Genomic DNA, 21,904 nt, shown 5'->3' on the forward strand with positions numbered 1-21,904 from the left:
GTCAAAATTTTTAACAAAATAATGATGTTTATTGAACATGATTTGCAAAATAACACATTTTGCAATACTTTTATGCCATTCTATACTTATAGAACATACGTGATTTACAGTACTACAGTAAATATGTGGACTACATGGAATTTTGTTCGTAGTATATAATATACATTTGTTTAAGCAGTAATTCTACCTTCTGCGGAGCCGTTTACTCTTTGCTCCTGTAAACTGACGGTCAAGCGATCAATTCCTCAGCCATGGTTTAATATGCACCACAATAAGTTAGAATTATTTTTAAATTTCAAAGAGACTACGTTCTTTCTCACAATTTTATAAATTTATGGCTCCACAATTCATAACTTTACACATATCGGATCGTATATTTTGTTGTTCTTTCTCATAATTTTATAAATTTTGACTCCATAAATCCATAGCTACTCAATTATTCACACATATAGCCTATATGTGTGTGTAGGCACTTGCTCAAATGAGAACTTTTTTAAAATGAGAACCGTGAGAACTTTTTTAATTTATCAAAATCTCATTCATTTTAAGGGCCTCGCCATGGGCACTTTCACAAAAAATGTATATCATTAAGGTTTTCACCTAGCTAGCCAAAAAAAAAAAAACGCTGATGACAGTGGACTTTTTTTTTTTTGACTAGATAGGAAGAGACTAGTTTTATATACATTTTTTATATTGGGTACCCACTAGTTTGATGTTTAGATTAGTCAAATTATGATAAATTAAGGAAGTTCTCACAGTTCTCATTTTAAGAAGTTCTCACTGGAGTAACCCTCTATATATATATTAATACAATTAAATTTTTATAAAATGTTGAGCATGTTAATGAGTTCAATTCACGAACTAGTTCAAGAATTACGCTCACGAGCCATGTTCACGAGGCAAGCTCATCAGCCATGTTCACGAGCCGAGAGCTGAGTTCACGAACCATGTTCACGAGTTAGTTCACGAACTACGCTCACGAGCCAAGTTCACGAATCATGTTCACAAACTCATAATTCGAACTTGTTCGCGAACTATCGAGTCGAACACTACTGTGCTTAAGTTCAGCTCGTTTATAAAACGAATCTTAAAATTATGCTCAAGATCGACTTGTTTATGAATCAAATTGAGCTCGAATCGAGCTTTTTCCAAACCGAACACCGAACGCTTATCGAGCGTATCAACTCATTTACAACCCTACATATAGGAAACAACTCCCAACAATACTCATAATTTTATAAATTTTTGGCTTCACAATCCATATAGCTACTCAATTGTTCACTAATATAGGATACAACTTCCAACAGTACTTGCATGATAAAATTAGCATTCATAATTATCTGAGCTAGGTAAACAATAAATACCAGTTAGTCACAAACAAATGAAACAAATGATAAACAGAGAAACTAAATTAATCACAATCAGAGACAGTGACCCATGTCATAGTCAAAATGGTTCTAAAATTGATAACATGAGACCTGGAGGCAGGTCATCCACTGGTAGTGCGACTCAAAAACTTTGAGAAAGCATAAACCTCATGTTCAGCTCTATGGTCCTGTCACATATGCACAGCAGTACTTGTGCAGACACTCCCACATTCCCTTCTTATCAATCAATAAAATTGCTAACCTTCTATTTCAGCAGGTATCAACTAATATCTCACTCAGATTATAACTAATTTCTCTAGAAGCGTATATCTTTGCTTAGTCTGAAATGAAATATATGTTCTCGAACGCAATCTTAGCTAAAATATCGTTATTGTGCTGATACTGCACGATAAATCAGGGTATAAGCCACCGAGTAAATGAGTTGCTTCTATGAGGTATCAAGCTGGTTGGCACGAGTAGGTGCAGATATTACACACACAACTTGATTGACTGCTTTTAGTCAGTATCGTGTTAGGATCCCTCCTAGAAGATTGTTTATACTTTAAGCACCTACTTGTTTAACAAAAATCTTCTTAACAATGAATTGATTACATTTTTATAAATAATTGACTACACGTGTCCAACTTACACTAAGCTAACCGAAACATCCACTAATCCCTCCACGTCACGGAGAATCCACCAGCTACTCATATCACAACAGTCATTTGTAAAGATACAGGCACAAAATGTGAAAGCACTCCAAAACGGCTCTGCTTCAAGAACCACTTGATTATATAAAATTGATCAGATCATATCCATATCATTTATCATGTATATAATTCGAGTCCGATAAAATCGTAGACAGTGACGGAATCAGGATTATTATACATTTTTGATCCGGATTACAAAATCATAATTCTGACTAAATAAAGTGTCAGAGTCGAAGAAATCTTATTGTGGGACGGAAAATTAAGGGACTCTATAGTATACACGGCATTGTGCACACATATACGTGAGCCACTAACACTTTGCTTTCTCTCGTCAGGGAAATCTAAATGATAACCAGGCCCAAGGTTGGCAGCAGTATAAGTTTGAAGACCTCTGAGCCACGTGGCACCCCTGAACATGTGTGGGACCCAAACGTCCACTCACAATTTCTTCACACTTCCACTATATAAAGCTCCTAGCACACCTCCAATGTTGTATACTCTGCTCCTCAACACTTCATACTTTCTCCACATATTCAACTTAGTAATTTTCATACAGAGTTCGAAAATATTTATTTGCCGTGAAATGGGTAACGCAGACTACTCGTACCCGTCGGAGAATGTCGAGTGTTCGCACCGTGTCGCGATTCCGCCACCGCAACCATTCACCAAGTCGTTTGCAAATAATCTCAAAGAAACCTTCTTCCCTGATGACCCTCTACGCCAATTCAAAAACCAACCATTATCCACCAAACTCAAACTAGGTGTACAATATGTGTTCCCGATTTTCGAATGGGGGCCGCGTTACAGCTTGAGTTTCTTCAAATCCGACCTCATAGCCGGAATCACTATTGCTAGCTTGGCCATTCCTCAGGGAATCAGTTATGCCAAGCTAGCAAATTTGCCCCCTATTCTCGGCTTATGTGAGTTTTACATATTATCCTATATTATCAATATTATTACACTTTTCATACGATAGTTTATCTGTTTCGAATAATACAGTAACAATTTTAATATTACGAACCTGATTGATAATTTATCTGCATTGAATAATATAGTATCATCTCCGAACCTTGTCAGTAACAACTTTAATCCTACGAACCTGATTTACTAACTGGTTACTAAATTTGTGAATATAAACCAGATTCGAGTTTCATACCGCCATTGGTCTACGCCTTGATGGGAAGTTCGCGAGATTTGGCCGTCGGGACGGTGGCCGTGGCCTCACTACTGACAGCTTCAATGCTGGGAAAAGAAGTGGATGCAACAGAGAACCCTAGTCTTTACCTTCACCTGGCTTTCACAGCCTGTTTCTTTGCCGGGGTGTTACAAGCCTCTCTGGGCATATTCAGGCTGGGATTCATAGTGGACTTTCTGTCGCATGCAACAATTGTTGGATTCATGGCAGGAGCCGCCACTGTGGTGTGCCTGCAGCAACTCAAAGGGATTCTTGGCTTGGAACATTTCACTCGTTCCACTGATCTTATTTCTGTCATGCGCTCTGTTTTCTCACAGACTCATGAGGTACGTTTTACTTTATTTTATTCATTTTATTCTCTGTCACACTAATACACATGACACCAGCTGGCAATAATTTCTGTTCCATGTTACATACGTCTCCCGTCAGTATCACGGTCGGTTGTGTTCTATGGAAATCACGTTTTAGCTCGAGTACTGTAAACATGATACTAATATTAATAATAATAATAATTACTACTATGTCATGTTTAACTAATTAGCCATGCAAGCCATTTTGAATCCCTATATAGTATAATAATTCGAATTGTATGCATAATGAAAAAAAATGATTGGAGTATTTATATTTAACATGTTTTGTAATTTGTATATATTGCAGTGGAGATGGGAAAGTGCTGTATTGGGATGCGTTTTTCTTTTCTACCTTCTCGTGGCTAGATACTGTGTAAGTATATACTTGGTCCATTCATAATATACCTGCAAATTGCATATAATACTATTATTTAAACAATTATTCTAGAATATCAAAATTCAGGAAATTACTATACTAAAAGATATATATGTTTATTGGACAGAAATAAGTGATTTGAGTTATATGCTTCCAGATAATCTCACCTTTAACCCTACAATATATGTTTATTTCAAAATGGAATAAAAGAGGATTATTGCGAATATGTAAAATAAATTTTATAACATAGTGGTAGGTCATACTCTGGGAGATTTATTCTCTCATGTGATGTGATATAAAATAAACATCATTTTGTATAGAATAACTAATTCTTGAATAGTTAATATTCTGTGAGAAAATTGAAAAAAAAAAATAATGATACTAGTACTATACAGAGAATATACATGACTGATATTACTCCAACTTATTTGACAACACTTTATAGAGGAGATTGATATATCTATCTAGAATCTTACCCACTCATTTGCTACTCTTAAAACTGAAGTAATTTATACTTTATCAATTTGTCGGTTCTTACACTGTATTGGAGTCAAAATATTATAGCAAAATCAAAGGAATTTACTCATTATATTCAACATCAACCTGCTCCCACTCTTGTTTAGTTGAATCTACAAGTCTAAGATATACTCCTATCATGCCAAGAAATTAATCTTAATGTGTACACAACTTTAGAAACGACAATAAATGCTATATTAATGTTGCGTATTGTTGGACAAATTTAATAATTAAATTATGCGTATTTGTTAATGCAGAGCACGAAACGACCAAAATTGTTCTGGATATCGGCAATGGCTCCTTTGACCTCAGTCATTTTAGGAAGCATTCTGGTTTACTTTACCCATGCTGAGAAACATGGTGTTCAAGTGGTAAGCATTTCTCTCCCACCCTCTTTGACTTTTTTTACATGTAAAAGTAATTTTATAAGTTTAAAGTATAAATTCATTTCTACAAGTTACAGATAAGTTTATTTACTTAATTTCTTTGATAATTTTTTTTTCTTTAGCATACAAGCTTATTATATCTTCCATCTTTTGAATAAATCATGTTAACATATTTTGTATAGAATATATAAATTTTAAAAAATAAAAGAAGTTAAAAAGCCAAATCAAGGACCAGTACTATTTAGAAGGAACATCTCACCAAATAATGGTGTGGACCAGACAAAAAATTTCTAGAGGTGCATTTTGTGGGCGAGTTCCATTATTGTCACTAGTGGGTTCCAGAATATTTAATTAATATTTTATACATTTGGAAACATTATATCACATCTATATTATTGCAAACAATTCTGTTGAAATGCCTGTGTCATTACATTTAATTTCTTGTTAACCACGTTGTTCTTTTTAATAATTCATAAAATCTGTTCATCCTGTACATATCTGACACGTATTTACATCATCTGCAAAATTAAATATATTAAATATTTTGAACAGATTGGACATCTGAAGAAAGGGCTAAATCCGATTTCAATTACCCATCTGGCATTTGGAGGAGAGTACATGTCCACAGCTCTTAAAACTGGCATTGTCACGGGTGTTATTGCACTTGCGGTAAGCAGCAGTATTTATTGCATAAATTTCAATTATTTGTACTGTATCTCCATACTGTCCATGCATGCATTTGTTATTGTATCTCAGCAGAGTACTATTTGCAAGTTGCGATATATGAAGACATGTTACCTAATTTGTTTCATCTGCAAATCTAGACTAGCTAGTTACAACTAGTTGGTATTTTTGCTCACGGGTTTTAAGCAATTCAACAACTTATTCCAATTTTACCAACTTGGTCGGCTAAGAAATCAATGTTCTGTTTTTTGTCCCCATTATTTTATTTTTTTTGGACACATTCTAAGGTACATATAAAATATAATTTCATAAATTTTTTTGAAAAATATTTATGACTTATGTGTATTATGTGTAAGCCCTCGTCCCCGAGATAAACAAGACTTTGGTATTTTTGGAATTGGTCTGGTTAAATTGTCTGCGGACATTAAACTTAACATAGTGCACTAGCCTACTGGACTTCGACATCAGCAAGTGTTCACCAGTAATACGTATAATTCATGACTGATCGGTATGATGACATTGTTCCCCAATTGTGTTTGAGATTGTGAATGAAGTTTAATTAGATTATGTTTAGCTTAATAACCACATAGTTAGTTAATGACAGTACTAAATACTAATGTGAGGTGATAACATTACAGGAAGGGATTGCAGTAGGTAGAAGCTTCTCCATGTTCAAGAATTACCACATCGATGGTAACAAAGAGATGATTGCTTTTGGGATGATGAATATTGCTGGCTCTTTCACTTCTTGTTACCTCACAACTGGTAATTTAATTATCTTTATTAACTTGTTCATAAATATTTTTGTTGATCTATAACATAATACTAATTACCCTATGAAAACAGGGCCATTCTCGCGCTCCGCTGTTAACTTCAATGCAGGATGCAAGACAGCAGTATCAAACATCGTGATGGCCATTGCGGTGATGCTTACTCTGCTGTTTCTAACACCAGTGTTTCATTACACTCCGATCGTTGTTCTATCAGCCATTATCATTTCAGCAATGCTGGGCCTCATAGACTACAATGCAGCCATTCACCTCTGGAACATCGACAAATATGATTTTGTAGTTTGCATGGGTGCATATCTTGGAGTTGTTTTTGGTAGTGTTGAGATTGGCTTAGTGGTGGCGGTATGCTTCTGAATTTTCTTATTTTAGTTGTTATGTTCGACGATGTACAATTTGACTAGAAAATTGATCTCTGTTAACTTACAATGCAGGTTATGTTGTCTGTCCTAAGAGTACTATTGTTCATTACAAGACCAAAGACAGTTGTTCTAGGAAACATCCCAGATTCCAGGATCTATAGAAGCGTAGATCAATACCCCAATGCAAACAATGTTCCCGGAATTCTTATACTTGAGATTGATGCACCAATTTACTTTGCTAATTCCAACTACTTGAGAGAAAGGTATTAATTTATCTTATAGTATCATATCAAGTATACACATACATTTCCTAATTTACGCAACTGTAAATCTGGATGATGCTGATGTGCTTGTATTACGCTTTCAGAATCACCAGGTGGATTGACGAGGAGGAAGACAGGATAAAAACTTCTGGAGAATCATCCTTACAATATGTTATCCTGGATATGGGTGGTAAGTAATTACTAATTAGACTAATGAATTACAGTACTACATATGTTTAACTATTTGTAAAGAGCATATATAAACTGAAACTAAATGAGCTCCAAGTAACATCAACAACTTCTGTGTACACTTTCAGCTGTGGGTAACATCGATACCAGCGGGATTAGCATGTTTGAAGAGATTAAAAAGACTTTGGACAGAAGAGGGCTTAAGGTACACCTACGCATAATTATCATTCCTAAACAATTTTTTTATAAGATCAGATATCAGATAAAAAACATATGCCTTTAAGTTCAAGGCCCCGTGCAATATTAATTTATGTTTTCTGGCAAATGTAGCTTGTTTTGGCTAATCCAGGAGGAGAGGTAATCAAGAAGCTAAACAAGGCCAAGTTCATCGATGCACTAGGTCAAGAATGGATCTATCTTACTGTGGGGGAAGCTGTAGGAGCATGTAACTTCATGCTTCACACATACAAACCAAAATCTACCACTGATCAATCAGAGCCATGGAGCAATGACAGCAGTAATGTCTAGAGCTTAATTAGCATGATCCATAAATGAAAACAGAAGCAAAATTAGCTAGCATATATAAATATTTATGCTGCTGCTCCTGGTTTTGATGTATATTAGTCTTTAATTATTTTACTCAAGCGCCATGATATTAGCAATATATATGCTTCTGCATTGAATAGACAACAAGTGTGGAATATCCCTGTGCTAACACTTGTGATGAAGTTGGAGATTTTTTTTGTCTTCCAACATATTATGTAATTTGTAGAATCTGCAATCTTGTTTGCCGGAAATGAAATACAACAAGCCAACCAGGATGTTAAGACTTAAGATCAATTTCACTTGTAGATGGAAAAAAATTCTGGGGCAACTATATTAAGGCAGTTTACCGGGTACAGGGTGGTAGAGCATGTGAGCCCATTTGGCTAAACTTAAAGTTGTGAGTTATGATTTAACATAACTCATGATAAGTTATGATTTATGGGTAAGTTATTGAAAAAATTAACAAACTAACACCCGACTTAAAATTAGTTTTTGACTTATTATGACTTTAAGTTAGTAGCCGATATTTTTCGGTTTAGATTTCAAATCCACACCTGATGTTTGGTTGAATTTTTTTTCCTTTAAACTCATACTTCAAACTTACAAGGTATGAGATTTTCATACCCAGAAGAGGAGGTGGGTATCAAACATGGTTTGAGGAAATCAACTTTTTTTCTTTTATTTTCATTTCTATTTATATCCTTAAATTCAAATTATTGGTAAAAAATGAAATTGATGACTCAAAAATATATAAAAAAAATATTTTAAATTTTTTAAAATTAATTATAGTTAATCACTTAAAAATATTTCAAATCAAATATTCTCAACCCGATTCTTAATTCTAACCTCATACCCTCTCTCCAACCAGAGACGGAGGTATGGGTGGGTGGCCCCCCAACCTTCCCCAAGCCCGTTTAGCCCCCCCCCCCCTCCCCCAAAACTCAGTTCCGTACCGGTCTCCAACCAAACCACCCCATAAAGGTGCAATGCTTTTAGTATCTGGTCAAGAAATAGATATATACACGTAATACGCCACAACACATAGAAAAACTTTGCAAATTAAAATTTTTTAGTATTATAATATAAATGATTCAGCATTTATCTTATTTGTACCAAAGGATATATATATATAAAAAAACTATGATACGTCTATTTCTTAACTTATTATATATAAAAAGTATTAGATTGAACTTTTCATTTTTGAATTTATAAATGTTATCTAAAAGGGTACTATCACATTAAAATTTTATACTCCCCATCCCTATAGATTCTTTGCGGTTTCCTCTTTTGGATATCCCCTCATTTCTTTACATTACAAAACTTTCCTAAAATACCTATAAATTCTTTGCAATTTCCTCTTTTGGATGTCCCCTCATTTTTTTACATTACAAAACTTTCCTAAAATAGTTAATGAGTCCCACCACTTTCCTACTTTTTCTTCCTTTTCACGCTACTTTTACTCCACTATCTCCCTTTTATATATTAAAAATCAATGGTTCTACCACTTTACCCACTTTTCTTTACATTACAAAACCCTTTTCTTTACCCACTTTTCTTTCTCTTTTCCACTACTTTATACATATTTTTTAACCTCTGTGTCACTACTTTATACATATTTCTTAACCTCCGTCCAAACTGAATGTAAACTATTGAAGGGGACGGAGGGTATATTATTTATCCGTGAATGATATGGATAGAAAGCTAGAAATATTCCTCATCCCATGCCCATGCATAATTTACTCATATCTTTAATCAGACCATGCTTCCGGGCCCAAATCCAATAGTCTCGAGTCTCCCCAGTCCCCAGAGCACACATTATGTAACATCTCAAGTTTAACAGATGAGACAGCTCATAAACGTGTGTGATCATATCTGTTTGTGCTACATACATTTGAGGTGGCATCACACATGATCATCCATATCTTTTAAAGTACATCATATCAAAGATGATCACCCATATCATTTTTAAAATACATCCTACTTTTCTTTGATAACATATTATACACAGCAATTTTTAGAAATTACTCCATTTATATAATATTCATAAAATAAGGATTATTGTAGGATTTATAACAAGAATGTAAACAATAATTTGAACTTGAAAAAGTTTTGATTCCTTTCTTGAGTAACTTTGATTTAAAACTATTTTATAAATTAATAAATAAATTTGTCGAATAATTTCTTTGAATATCAATTATAATGACAATATGTGTGTGATAAATTTGTGAAATCAACCCATAAATTTTTTTTCAAATTTCTTTACTAAACTACGTGGTAGACAAGTGAAAATTTGTGACCGGATAATTATGTTTATATTAAAAAATCTTTATTGTTATTGGAGTGAAATTTGAGATAATGTTTAGGGATATTTAACATTTTCTTACGACAAACACGAGAGACGAAGAGAGATAGTTGCGTGAAATTAAAAGATTCTAATACAAATAAACGAACTCTATTATTCTCATAATTAATTAATGGGAGATTTTATTATAAGATTTTCTGATACTAACAGCAATGATGACTTTCTCCGCACAAAAATTTATGTCAAATAAAATCTTTCACTAACTAAAGTAGTTGTCCAAAAAACAAGATGGGACAAGGTAGTTTCAATAAAATAATTATTCACTCTGTCTTGTTTAATTGTATAAATTATATTTTGGTATGTATTTTTTTTTAGATTTTTTAAATGTAGTTTCATAATATTTTTTAAAATAAATTTTTTGAATAAAAATTTGATATTTAAAATTTTATCCAAAAAAAAATAAATTAGAAAAATATTATAAAATTTTAGTTTATAAGAATTTCAAAATACGTGCAATTGAGTAACATTTTGCGATTAAAATGGTTTCACTGCAATTTGGAATTTGCGAATAATAAAAGGCTGGCAGCAACCGCACCAAAAACACTTAATAAACCAAGCAACCACTGCTATTTGAATACAAAAAGTTAAAACTCCTCCAATGTCATTACTAGCGGCAATAATTCGCCGGAAATTTAACCGGAGCAGCAATCACTTTGTAATTCCGGCGAGACTTTACTCAACTAGAAGTGTTAAAAATGTAAAGATAGAGAAGATATTGATAGCTAATAGAGGCGAAATTGCGTGTAGAATCATGAGAACGGCGAAGAGATTAGGGATTCGAACTGTCGCCGTTTATAGCGATGCTGATAAGCACAGCCTGCACGTGAAATCCGCAGATGAAGCGATCCATATCGGTCCTGCAGCAGCTCGGTTGAGTTATCTTAAAGCTGATTCTATCATTGATGCTGCTCGCCGTACTGGCGCTCAGGTAATTGCATCGATTTCAAACACACTGTGTGCAGGTAGAGAGAGAGAGAGAGAGCTAATTTCGCTATTTCACACGTTCGTGTCTGTATTTTTAATCAGAGTTGTGTTTCTGGTTGTTTATGTTAATTAGAGCTCTGTATATGCATATGCTTTACAGTTTATATAAGCAAGCAGCTTTAATAAAAGAATTGACATCCAAATTCGAGTTTCAGCTAGACGAATTCCGAGTTTACAGACTTATTATTTAAGTGGTTTCCTTATCAGCACAAGCCTGTATATAGCCATTGTTCCATTGAGAACAAAATCTAGGCTTAAAAATAACAAGATAACAGGATCAGAATCTCATTATGATTGTTACCGTTAGTGTTCATATATTAGATTCTGTAATAGTTAACTGCTTAAAATCTATATGAGATATTAGAATAGATTCAATATCTTAAGCCTGATTGTTGTTGAACTTTGTCATTCTAATCTTAGTTGTCCATTTTAGGAAAAACCGAGGGTGATGATTAAAATTCTCTTTGTTCTCTATTACAGTGTTCTCTCTACCCTGTGACTATTTTTAATCAAGATGTGACATAGAATGTACTGTACTGATTTCATGATGGAACTCATTTAAATTTGAATATTTGAAATAACAAAAATGCATGTGTTTTATTAATTGAAGTTATTGTACTGGTTGTTTAGTGTTAATCGAAGCTAAGTGTACTAGTATTTACCTTTTATATGCATCTGCTTAGTATATTTTATTATTATTATTATTATTTTAATAAAAATTCTATACTAAATTTAAGTTTTTATGAACCTGCACTAGTTAGTTTATTAATTTGCTGAGACTGGAGTTAAGCTCTTGACTTCCTATCTAATATTTGATTATTAAGCTAATGATAAGCACTGCTACAAATGTGTTGTTTCTTTTATTAAGGCATCTTTCTAATTTACATTGGGAATACTGGTTCTGTTTTGATTTGTCTGTAACTTGGCCTCTGTGACATTACTGCACCAAAAATTATTATATATATATAAAAAAAAAAGTGTTGCGGTTCTTATTGCAACTTTCTGATATACTTTGGGAATATTAGTTCTGTTTTGATTTGTTTTTAACTTTGCCTTTGTGCAATTACTGCGTCAAAAAATATGTTATATAAGGAAAAAAAGGAGTATTGCAGATTTGCAGTGCTTATTCTTGATCAAGGGAATTGTAGAAGTACAATGTAATGCTATGGTACTGGGCGCATTTATATAAGTATTAATTATACTAGAAATCTTACACAAGTTTTTATTTTAATAGTTACACATAAAGAACTCAATATCTAGTATGAAATTGCCTAAAAACATCTCTAACCGTTTAATTGATCTATTATGCGAATTTTAAGTATAGTACAGGCCTTTCCAAGCACACATTTAACCTTCGATTGCTAAATGTTTAAAATATTTTGCAACACATTACTTTGACTAATAAATTCAAATGACAGACTGCTCTAGCCTGTCGGTCATTAATGAATCATAGTTGATGCCAATTATACTCTATTTCTAGTAATATTTGCCTCCAACCTTATTTAATGCCATTCTGTTTGCTTGCACATGTAGCAGACACTGATGTTATGTCAGAAGCTGTTATGCATGTTTTATATTGTTACCTCACAGGCAAGATTGATGTTTTGGATTGTGTTTAACTAAGTAGTCTTACATGATTAACCATAGTGTTCATATTAATGCCTATTATTTGTGGGACTACTGCTGGAACCTTATCGAGCGTCATGTTGCTTTTGTAGTCATTTGCTTAAAAACAGACTCTCTTTTGGTAATTAGGCTATACATCCAGGCTATGGCTTCTTATCAGAAAGTTCTGCATTTGCTCAACTTTGTGAAGACGAAGGTTTCACGTTTATTGGACCTCCTGCTTCTGCAATACGAGATATGGGTGACAAAAGGTATAAACTCAACTGAGCCGTCAAAAATGATGCTTTATGCTCGTATCTATGTAGTAAGGTCCTGTAATTACATGTTGCATGAATTAGTAGATCATCAAGTGATCCCATGAATTCAGAGACTTGTAAGTAACCGTAGTTTGGTTGGACTATATAATGGAAAAAGGGTCACAACGGTGTCTATTACAGTTTTCCCTGATATGCCTGGAGAACGTGATCTTATACATCTAGAGCGAATTAGATGAAAGTATGACTTAAAGAATCTCTTGGCCGTGCCAGACATGACTTTTATCCAGAGTTCTCTTTATTAAATATATGTTTTTGACGGGTACTCTCCTGTATACACCGTCACTTTCAGACATGCAATCACTTGTATTTGCTTATATAACATTTTCAAACATGAGAAGCACATATACAAGTTTCTGTGTTCCTTTTTCCATTATTGTTGCATAAACTGGGGACTGGAGACTTCCACTGAACGGAATATGTTCTCCACTCTTAGATTGTCCTTTTTTCTCCAATAGTGCTTCGAAGAGAATAATGGGTGCAGCAGGTGTGCCACTTGTGCCTGGATATCATGGGGAGCAACAAGATATTGAACTAATGAAATCAGAAGCAGAAAAGATCGGCTACCCTATCTTGATAAAGCCAACACATGGTGGAGGAGGCAAGGTGTGTAATTTGATTTACATACTCGTGAATTGTTTCTTGTTTCTTCCATTCTTGATTTTTTTTTTGCTCTAAAAGGAACCACTTGTGCTCTCCCTCTCTCTTAGTGGTAGGTGGTTAAGTCATAATATCGCAATATATATATATATATATATATATATATATATTTGTATATGAGATATCACTTTACTTTCATAATCTTGTATTCTTTCCCCCCTTTGTATGAGCAAAAAAAAATCTGTTTTAACTTGGATTAGTTCAGCATTTAGAGTCTGTTAACTTATGTATATATTCCAAAAATGTTAATGCAGGAAATTTAGCCCAATATGGAAAAAAATCATATAATCCTGTGTGTGGGATCATTTAATTTTTATAAAACTAAGTGGAAGCCTGTTTGTTAAATTATAACAACTCCTTCAGTTTGTAAAAGTTCTTAAGATTTGGCCATGTTTTCTCTCTGGCTTTCAGGGTATGAGGATTGTTACAAATCCAACTGAGTTTGTTGACTCATTCTTAGGTGCACAACGTGAGGCTGCTGCTTCGTTTGGTGTTAATACAATCTTGCTGGAGAAATACATTACAAAACCAAGGCATATTGAAGTCCAGGTTCCCTGTTTATTCCTTTTTCCCTTTCTCTGTTATCGCCTATTCATTCTTAAGCAACGAATCTGAAAGTTTCAGCTTATCCTGGACAATCAGTTTATTCGTACTTCAGTTGGTCTGCTTGACTTTTGAAATCGAATGTCCTCACGAGTTTTTACTTTATAGGAAAACATGTCTGGGTGTGATTGCCTATATTTTAATGCAATATTAAATATTCATGGCTGTACTTTTACATGATAGGTGTTTGGGGACAAACATGGTAACGTTGTGCACTTGAATGAGAGGGACTGTAGTGTGCAGAGAAGACACCAGAAGATAATCGAAGAAGCCCCAGCTGTAAATCTTTATACTATTATCTCTCATAAATTATTTGATTTCTTTATACAGGTTTTAGAGTTGTAACAAATTTAAATAAATACATGGATGCAGCCAAATATTATGAGAGACTTCCGCTCTGAACTGGGTGAAGCAGCGGTATCTGCTGCAAAGGTGATGCACAATAAACTTTTAGGATCTGACTGTAACTTTGATTCGATGTGTCATATTCTTTGGAATAGATTCATTTACTGCTTGGTATCGTATCTGCTATAACTAAGATATTTTATATATAACCTACATTCATCACAAAGTGAAAATTGAAAATCATTATGTAAATGCTCTATTATCCTTTAAGCTGAGACTTGTTTTGGCTTATTAATGTTGCCATACTACAATGGCTGACAATCAGCATATAGTTAATATTTAGGATGCTTCCCTTGAAAAAGGAGAGATATCAAGCAAACAATATCTGGCTCTGACACTACCATTTGCAACTGTCAATTTCAAAATTGCAAAATTTGCTTAAGGACAAATGTCCATCATGATTTTAACTTTTTGATTAATGTGACTGCGCATCTTTCTTTTTTCTTTTCCGACAGGCAGTTGGTTATTTTAATGCTGGAACTGTTGAGTTCATTGTTGATACTATCACAGGGAAGTTTTATTTCATGGAAATGAATACACGTCTTCAGGTTCAATATTCACTCTTCATTTCTCCTAATTGATTTTTCGTGGTCGATTTTCTTTTATGAAGTAAGTTCACCTGTATCTAACTATTTTTCTCTGTATTGTCGAAGGTTGAACATCCTGTTACTGAGATGATTGTTGGTCAAGATCTCGTAGAGTGGCAGATTCGTATTGCAAATGGAGAACATCTTCCTATGAGTCAGTCTGAGGTGCCCTTATTAGGTAAAATTTGGCTGTGCTGTCTTTTTATACATTTGCTGCTTTTTACAATTTTCTTCTCATTGATTCAATTGGAATCAAATATATATTCCTGGTGACTGTCAGTTAATGAAGGGAAGAAATAGTATATGGCATACGGTCAAAATAGAGTCTGGAACTATTAGACTAGCATTTCTACTTATAAGTACTATGCTGCACATGAAAAGTAAATTGATGAATTTCTCCTCGGTTGAATCATTACTTAAAATTTTGCCTAAAACGGTGTTCATTTTCAGTATAAGTTTTTTAATCACATTTCACATTTTAGGAGAAAAGAAGCATGAAGTCTTTTAATAGTTCGAACTCTCTTAGAAAGTATAGGCTAAAGTGTCATAATAATTTGGGAAGAACTATAAGTCTATGATTTTGCACTTTTTATCAATTATGTTTCCTGGATCAAGTTTAATGTAAAATTTAGGTAAAAGCTAAGGTTCGGTCTCTATATTTGAAATTTTGCAAAAAGTATGGGTGCAATTTGCGTGGCACAAGAATGATACTCCTTAATTTCTATCTTCTGTTGGTGAACTGGTTACTGGATACAATCCTTATCGTTGCCTTTTAGTTTTAGTCTCAAGGATGATACATATCTCTATATATAATTGGGAATTTCACATAAGTATTCAATTTTGTGAAGTTCATAATATAGTGCCATTGAGCTCCATGCCTTCTAGATGTTTATGAATGCACGCACATTTGTTGAAGCACTTGTACCTGTGTAGTACTGTAGTTATACCTCTAAATCTACCTGATGTCTAAATTTCGAATTACATATAAATAGCATTTTTTTTAAGGCCAACACTATGCTTCATGTGTTTTTGCTCTGTTAGATATTAATCAATTTCAACACAGTATTACAACTTTAAGTTGATCAGGTCATGCTTTTGAAGCCCGAATATATGCTGAAAACGTTCCCAAAGGATTTCTTCCAGCAACCGGTGTTCTCCACCATTATCGTCCTGTTACCGAATCATCAACAGGTGTGTTGCATCAGAATAGGCAGATTACTGAGTACATGAATGAGTTTATACTTTATTTGATAAAAAGATGAGGATATTATGTTTCTTATTTTAATAATTGTATAGTGTTACTAATTTTTATGAAGTTGTGAGACTTTCTTGACAAGCTATATTGCAGTTAGGGTTGAGACTGGGGTTAAAGAAGGAGATGATGTGAGCATGCACTATGATCCCATGATTGCTAAGCTTGTTGTTTGGGCAGAAAACCGTGCTGCAGCATTAGTTAAACTGAGAGATTGCTTATTCAAATTTCAGGTATGATGAACTGATAATAAATTTACAATTTAGTGTGTCAATCTATAAGTTATTTGCTAAATGTTTCACTTTATACCCAAGGTTTCATGATCATCTATTTGGTAAATCTCTTGGGTGATATTTTTGCACATGTTTCCCCTTGTGTGTTGATCTTCAGAGGTTTATGTCATAAAATTAAGTGATAGCCACCAAAATCTCAAAGTGCAATATGTTGAAGTAAAGTGGGCTTCTACTTCGTTACATGTCATGTTTGGTTTTCTGTTATTATATGGATACAGACCTGCTTGTATGTGTGTGGGATCAAGGTTGTGGTGTTGGACATGCTAACCAATAGTAGCAGGCTACCAGCTGACCGCTAACCATTTTCAAGCTGTAGTGAGTCTAGTGACAATGTCTGTTTACTTATGTTATATTAGCAGGGTTTTACTGACATAGATTTCCTTTATTCTGCAGGTTGCAGGGTTGCCTACCAACATAGATTTTATATTGAAACTTGCTAATCATGAGGCTTTTAAAAATGGTGATGTGGAAACACATTTTATTGAGAATTTTAGAGATGACTTGTTTGTCGATCCAAATCATATGAAATTAGCTAAGGAAGCATATGATGCTGCAAAAACAAGTGCAATTCTTGTAGCTGCTTGCTTCTGTGAAAAGGAACATGTTTCTATAAGGAAAAGTCCTCCTGGTAATTTCAAGGGACCTGGCCTCTTTAAAATATGTAAGTGCTGCATGACACAGTTCTGTTAATTTGTATTAATTACCATTTACAGGTGGCCTCTCCATTTGGTATTCTAATCCTCCTTTCAGAGTCCATCATAGAGCTACACGTACATTTGAACTTGAGTGGGAGAATGACATCTTTGACAAAGACTCAGAGATTTTGACACTTTCTATCATTTATCAGCATAATGGAAAGTATCTTATCAAGGTATATAGATTTACATGGTAGTATATATCTAGTAATCGGATATATGTAGCATTTCATCTACTTTGTTTGTGGATTTTTTTTTTTGGTTGTAAATTTATCTATGCTTAAGGCAGAATGTTTATATATGTGCAAGCATTTATATTGTGATGTGTGTGTTGGTGGGGGGGGGGGGGGGGGGGGGGTAACTTTATATTATTGGTGAGGGCGGCTTGTTTTAGGCATTAAGAACCTTTTTCACTCTTAATCCTTTACATATGTACAGACTGGAGACAGCAGCTGTCCTGCTCAGGAGATCCGGGTGGAGCACTTGGGCAACGATGATTTTAGGACTGAAGTTGATGGTGCTTGCATAAACATCAGCTTAGGTGCCTATTTCAAGGTAATTAAGTATGCTATCAGGACTAGCAGTCTAGCACCATGTATTCATTCAATTCTATATTGATCATATGATTGAGAATGGATGCACGTCTTATTTCTGTATGACTTATGACTGAGGTGTATGTTTTCCTCAAACGCTGCAAGGATCAGCCAGTGTCACCATCTCAATTGTGAATCCAATCCTTTAAATTCCTTCCCTCCCTCTCTCCCTCTCTAATAAAAGAAAATGCAAATTTGGCCTTGCAGGATCAAAATGAGCACATTCATATTTGGCATGGTTCACATCATCATCATTTCAGACGGAAAATCCATCGTGTTCTATTGGATGATGATACAACCCAATGGAAGCCCATATCTGGCCTGGTATCTCATGAGCGTGGAGCTGTCGTCGCCCCTATGGCCGGTTTAGTGGTTAAAGTACTGGTCGAAAATGGGATGAGAGTCGAGGAAGGGCAACCTATATTAGTATTAGAAGCAATGAAGATGGAGGTATTTATCTAATCTAATGACCCCAAATCTGTCATCTGTTATATAATGCCATTTATGATCATAGAGGTTAAACTTTTTGGAACTCCGGATAAAATTTATTTCTTTTCCATTTTTGTAATAGCATATCGTAAAGTCCCAAACCGCTGGGCTTGTTAGTGGCCTTCAAGTCAACGTGGGTCAACAGGTCTCGGATGGTTTTGTTCTCTTCAGTGTTAAGGTTAGTCAATTCTGTTGCGATGAGAGGGACTTCTACTGTGATACACCTATTAATTATATATTTATATGCTTTATTTATTTATATGGCTAAATTTTTTACTACATGAACTGAATTGCTTGGTTGCACAGAATTATTCATTTGGAAATGTAGCAATGCCGTATTAGTAAGACTTTCAACCTGTCTGTCTATATACGTCTCGCCGGATGCTGAACTGAAAGTTTAAAATAAGCAAACAATCAAATATCGGACAACAGTATCAGATAGCTGATAATGGCGGATGGCTAAATTGTCAATATTGTGATGTGGCTGATGGCTTAATTGCTAATATTGTGACTCTAATTATCCAAAACATGACTAGACATCAGTAAAGTTGCGGTTCATTTACTATGCTTCACAGTTTTCAATATTATATGATTTAATGTCTGCTGTCTCTCGGTAGAGCATATATATGACCCATTTGGTTGGACATATGCAGTGAAATTTGTGAACTAGATAAAAGGTGGAAATGTGTGGGAAGGTAGATATGAGAAGTCATCAGTAGATTGGTGTGGTCGAGATCTAATTTAAATTTGTATGAATGGAAATGGGGATTGAAGGTGCACAATGAATAATTGCTCTACAATTGTACATTTTATATCTTCCAACCAAGGATATCTTCAAATCGGTTTTTCACTAAAAATTTTTAGACTTTCTAGACTTGCTTTTGATTTGTGCATACAACACATTTTTCAATTTTTTTCAAAATATTAGGCCAATATTCAACCAAGCCGCTCTACATATTTGTTGCGCCTATTTTTTTTGGTTAGTTGCTGTTTATAAACATGTTGCACTTGCGAGATTCAAACCAAGATTGCGAGTTGTAACAAGGAAAATCTTCATAAAGCTGCCTTAAAACCTGTGTATGTTACAATGGAGGTGTTTTTTTATAGCCATTTGGGCTTTAAATGCAATTGTTTGTTTCGAACAGAGAATTCCAGCTAAGTTTGTTTGGTGACATGATTGTGAATCCTAATACTTTAGTTTGATGTGTACCAGTTATTTATGTGAATTCGGGAAAGAATTATGTACGCTACGAGGATTCTAGTAGTTGTAGATAACTTTTACATGAACTAGATTCATGTTAACTTAAAATTATATTTTAACTCTTCAACTAGACTGCATCAAATTGATATGTGATTTATTTTTTTTGCAGGACGAATGAGATGGTGACATCATACTCTCATGATAAATCTTACTTTGATGGGCTCCAGTCATAAATAAATGCTGTGATAATGATGGAAAAAATCCAATTAATTGTCTTTGCTAGAAGTGTTTTAGCATTCTGGTATTTTCCATGAAGAGGAATTAGACTCATTTTGGGTTCAGATCACTGTCCAGTTCAGTGGTTCTTATCCGACAAAGGAAATGCAGTTTTTTTTTATGAAAAGAACACATTATTATTCCTTACATTAATTGTACAGGAAATGTGAAATGAAACAATAGCATAGGCCAAATACCTTGTCCAGGTTTTACTCCCTGTGGATGTGAAAGACTCCTGCCCCTGTAGTTCCTACCAATCAATTGGAATCTAAGTTATGGTATATATTTAACACCTCTATTCTCTGTACTGCTATCGTGCTTTTCCTTCACATTCGTGTTTCATTAACTATGTAAATTGAATCTGAGTGGAGGTATAGTTTTCTGAATATCAGTGAATCTAAAATTCATTGTAGCTCTTGGTGGTTTGGAATTTGTGACCCGTCCGTGAACACAAATCTTGATCTTATCAGTTCATCATGAGCTATAAATTTCTCCAGGAGAACTGAGAACATGACCGAAAGAGCACAAAATTGGAATTAATGTCCAAAATAGCGCCATGTAACATCGTGGCCCTTACCCTATAGTACGCGCTGAACAGAGAGAGCGTAAGGGTGACCTTATGGTTTAAGGTCAACTTTCCCTAAAGTGCTATTTTGGTCCTTTTCATTTTAAATTGTGTTAGAATAGACCAATACCCTTACCCCAACATATTTATGTAATTGTTCGATATATGAATGACTGTCTGAGGCCTGAGCTGGTACGCGAATGCCACTTTCGGTGAACGAAAGGCCTCCTCATGCCATGCATGTGAGATTCAGGGGCTGCTTCTTGTTTGCTTGTCATGTCAAAAAATACGTTACTGGCCACTGTTTTGTCTATGCACAGACCACAGTATAGATGGGTCCGGGTACTTTGACATACAAATGTTATTTACCAATGATTTTTTCTCGGAAAGCATTAACCCAAATTTTAATTTAAATTCAAGGGGGCGGTAAAATCAATCATTCTTGAATTATTACCTTTCATCTGTTTTTTTTTCCTGGCGGAAGTATGCTGAGCAAGAAAGAATATATACTAAATGATTATTCTGTGTTGGCGGCAATGAGATACAATACATGAAGGCACAATTTGTACATTACAATGTTAAACTTTCGCTCCTCTCATTTAGTTAAACGGGATCAATTAGTTTTTATATGTCCGGCTCTCGCGGAAACAACATCCTTACATTTGATCTCTCAGACTCGCTTCTTAGTATCTTCGTTGGTTGTTTCCTCTGGAGCAAGCAAAACGCACATTTCTGAACAATGTCAACAAACCAAAACAGTCGAATACAACTTCATTATATATTCCAACATAGGGATCTAAAATTCTGATGTTAACGTCAATTGTACTTTAAAAGAAGAAATGACTAAAAAAAAAAACATGGAACCGAGCCGTGTCTTGTAGAAAAGTGACAGTAACAGCATTGTTTAGAAGAGGATATTAGCAATGTGAGGCGGCAATAACTAGCAAAAGGAGACGTAAAATATGTTAGATACATGGCACTCTACTCACCATTGAGATACGAGGGACTAATAATACAAAGGTAAAAATAAGAGTGATTCATTGGCTGATCCGAAAACAACAAGGTTTTCTATTCTGAATTTTCTGTATGTTGCTTCCTCCTGGCTTCTAGCAATGTTGACAAAGCAGAGAGTAATCTACGTTATACTGATGCTTAAATGTTATTGGAAGGAATAGTATGCATTGTCGACAACGTGTTTACTGGGTTTTTTCTCCTGGAATTTTATGCTGCAAATGTAGACCAGTCGTTTACTCTGCTTATTAATTAT

The 21,904-nt window shown here is 34.4% G+C and overlaps 2 protein-coding genes across 4 annotated transcripts; both read left to right on the forward strand.

Annotated features, from left to right (window-relative positions):
• Nucleotides 1-2,558: 2,558 nt before the first annotated feature.
• LOC108204650 (sulfate transporter 3.1) lies at nucleotides 2,559-8,020 on the forward strand. Its single transcript, XM_017374192.2, has 11 exons — nucleotides 2,559-2,997; nucleotides 3,219-3,598; nucleotides 3,930-3,995; nucleotides 4,772-4,885; nucleotides 5,453-5,569; nucleotides 6,223-6,349; nucleotides 6,431-6,717; nucleotides 6,807-6,997; nucleotides 7,102-7,187; nucleotides 7,315-7,391; nucleotides 7,517-8,020. The coding sequence occupies exons 1-11, from the start codon at nucleotides 2,565-2,567 to the stop codon at nucleotides 7,712-7,714; spliced, it is 2,076 nt and encodes a 691-aa protein (XP_017229681.2). The 5' UTR covers nucleotides 2,559-2,564; the 3' UTR covers nucleotides 7,715-8,020.
• Nucleotides 8,021-10,630: 2,610 nt separating this feature from the next.
• LOC108204555 (methylcrotonoyl-CoA carboxylase subunit alpha, mitochondrial) lies at nucleotides 10,631-20,379 on the forward strand. Of its 3 annotated transcripts, none has more exons than XM_017374056.2 (16): nucleotides 10,631-11,022; nucleotides 12,834-12,955; nucleotides 13,477-13,624; nucleotides 14,090-14,227; nucleotides 14,465-14,560; nucleotides 14,654-14,713; nucleotides 15,142-15,234; nucleotides 15,340-15,451; nucleotides 16,360-16,464; nucleotides 16,622-16,758; nucleotides 17,212-17,446; nucleotides 17,532-17,689; nucleotides 17,952-18,068; nucleotides 18,314-18,556; nucleotides 18,678-18,773; nucleotides 19,966-20,379. In XM_017374056.2, exons 1-16 carry the CDS (start codon nucleotides 10,693-10,695, stop codon nucleotides 19,972-19,974), a joined length of 2,199 nt encoding a protein of 732 aa, XP_017229545.1. In that variant the 5' UTR covers nucleotides 10,631-10,692; the 3' UTR covers nucleotides 19,975-20,379. The 3 variants fall into 3 exon arrangements, with proteins under 3 accessions (XP_017229545.1, XP_017229546.1, XP_017229547.1); XM_017374057.2 differs by having other exon boundaries at nucleotides 10,858-11,022; nucleotides 13,455-13,624; nucleotides 19,966-20,109; XM_017374058.2 differs by having other exon boundaries at nucleotides 10,889-11,022; nucleotides 12,797-12,955; nucleotides 13,455-13,624; nucleotides 19,966-20,109.
• The last annotated feature ends 1,525 nt before the right edge of the window (nucleotides 20,380-21,904 follow it).

Source organism: Daucus carota, chromosome 1, assembly GCF_001625215.2.
Source record: "Daucus carota subsp. sativus chromosome 1, DH1 v3.0, whole genome shotgun sequence".
Classification (NCBI taxonomy): domain Eukaryota; kingdom Viridiplantae; phylum Streptophyta; class Magnoliopsida; order Apiales; family Apiaceae; genus Daucus; species Daucus carota.